The following is a 1,210-nucleotide window of genomic DNA, read 5'->3' on the forward strand; positions in this document are numbered from 1 at the left end:
AGCCTAAGTATCTTACGCAGTAAGAGCGACAACAAGGACCGAGAGTCTTACCCGGTAAGTGAGAGTGATGACTTTTACCCGGTAAGTGAGAGTGATGACTTTTACCCGGTAAGTGTTTGCCAGATTATAATATTTCGTACGATGTTGTTTTAATGGACTAAAATTTTACCCAACAAATGGAAGTGTTCAATCTTACGGTAAGTACTTACGGGGTAGGCGTCGTGCGTCGGGTAAACGGCCACTACTTTGAGTTTGGTCTTCAGTTTCAATCATGTTTATTGGTTCCATTTCATCATATACACACACAAAAATAGATTGCTGCAGGTTTAAGAAAACTAAAACATGTTAACTTTTGTTCATGAATACTGTTCACGTGTTTTGCGGTTGAATAGGAAACTTTTGCTCGGATAAAAAACCTGCTGCTGTTAATTGGATCGAGGGGCGTGGAAAATCTGTTGTTTGTGAAGCAGTCATCACTGAAGAGGTGGTTAAGAAGGTGCTGAAAACCACAGTGCCTGGCCTTGTAGAACTTAACATGCTTAAGAACCTTACTGGTTCAACTATTGTTGGTTCTCTTGGTACAGTGGGAGGAGGGACGCAACTAGCGTCACAATCCCCATGCTTGAACCTGCTTGGAGCAAAGGGTGCAAGTTTGAAGTCACCAGGGTCAAATGCTCGGCTTCTAGCAACCGTAGTGGCTGGTTCGATGTTAGCCGGGGAGCTGTCTTTAATGTCGGCCATAGCAGAAGGTCAGCTAGTAAAGAGCCACATGAAATACAACAGATCAACCAGGGATATGGCAGCAATTGCAGGTTCAAAATCATAGTTATAGATAAGTGAAGCCTCCCTCACTTAWTTTTCAAACCTTCATATTGGTCTTTTGTTGGAAATCATTATATTTTGTCTAGGGATATATTGGGATTGTATGGTTTGGCTAGGAAGTTTCACACCGCATTCAGATCATTTGAAGGTCTTTGAGTTAAACCAACTGCTTCTGACTAAAAACAAGTGGTTTAGTACTATAACTTCCCTAAAATCAGTTTTGAGACTGCAACATTAATTCTCAATTACGGATATGGATCCAAAGTTTCATAAACCAAGTGATCTTATTTAACACCTGTAATATGGATCCAAAGTTTCATAAAGATTTGACAACAATAACTTAACCAAACTTAATTTAAACTCATTTTAGTTACTATAATTCACAGCT

At 39.7% G+C, this 1,210-nt stretch overlaps 1 protein-coding gene across 1 annotated transcript; it reads left to right on the top strand.

Moving 5' to 3' along the window:
* Positions 1–392: 392 nt before the first annotated feature.
* LOC112504058 (3-hydroxy-3-methylglutaryl-coenzyme A reductase 2-like) lies at positions 393–843 on the top strand (the record flags this gene model as incomplete). The annotated part of the gene is made up of 1 exon (XM_025108025.1): positions 393–843. A coding segment is annotated over one exon (434 nt), but the record flags the coding sequence as incomplete, so codon positions are not given.
* Between the last annotated feature and the right edge of the window lie 367 nt (positions 844–1,210).

The sequence above is a fragment of the Cynara cardunculus genome, unplaced genomic scaffold (assembly GCF_001531365.2).
Source record: "Cynara cardunculus var. scolymus isolate 2C unplaced genomic scaffold, CcrdV1 Un_Scaffold_4504, whole genome shotgun sequence".
NCBI lineage: Eukaryota > Viridiplantae > Streptophyta > Magnoliopsida > Asterales > Asteraceae > Cynara > Cynara cardunculus.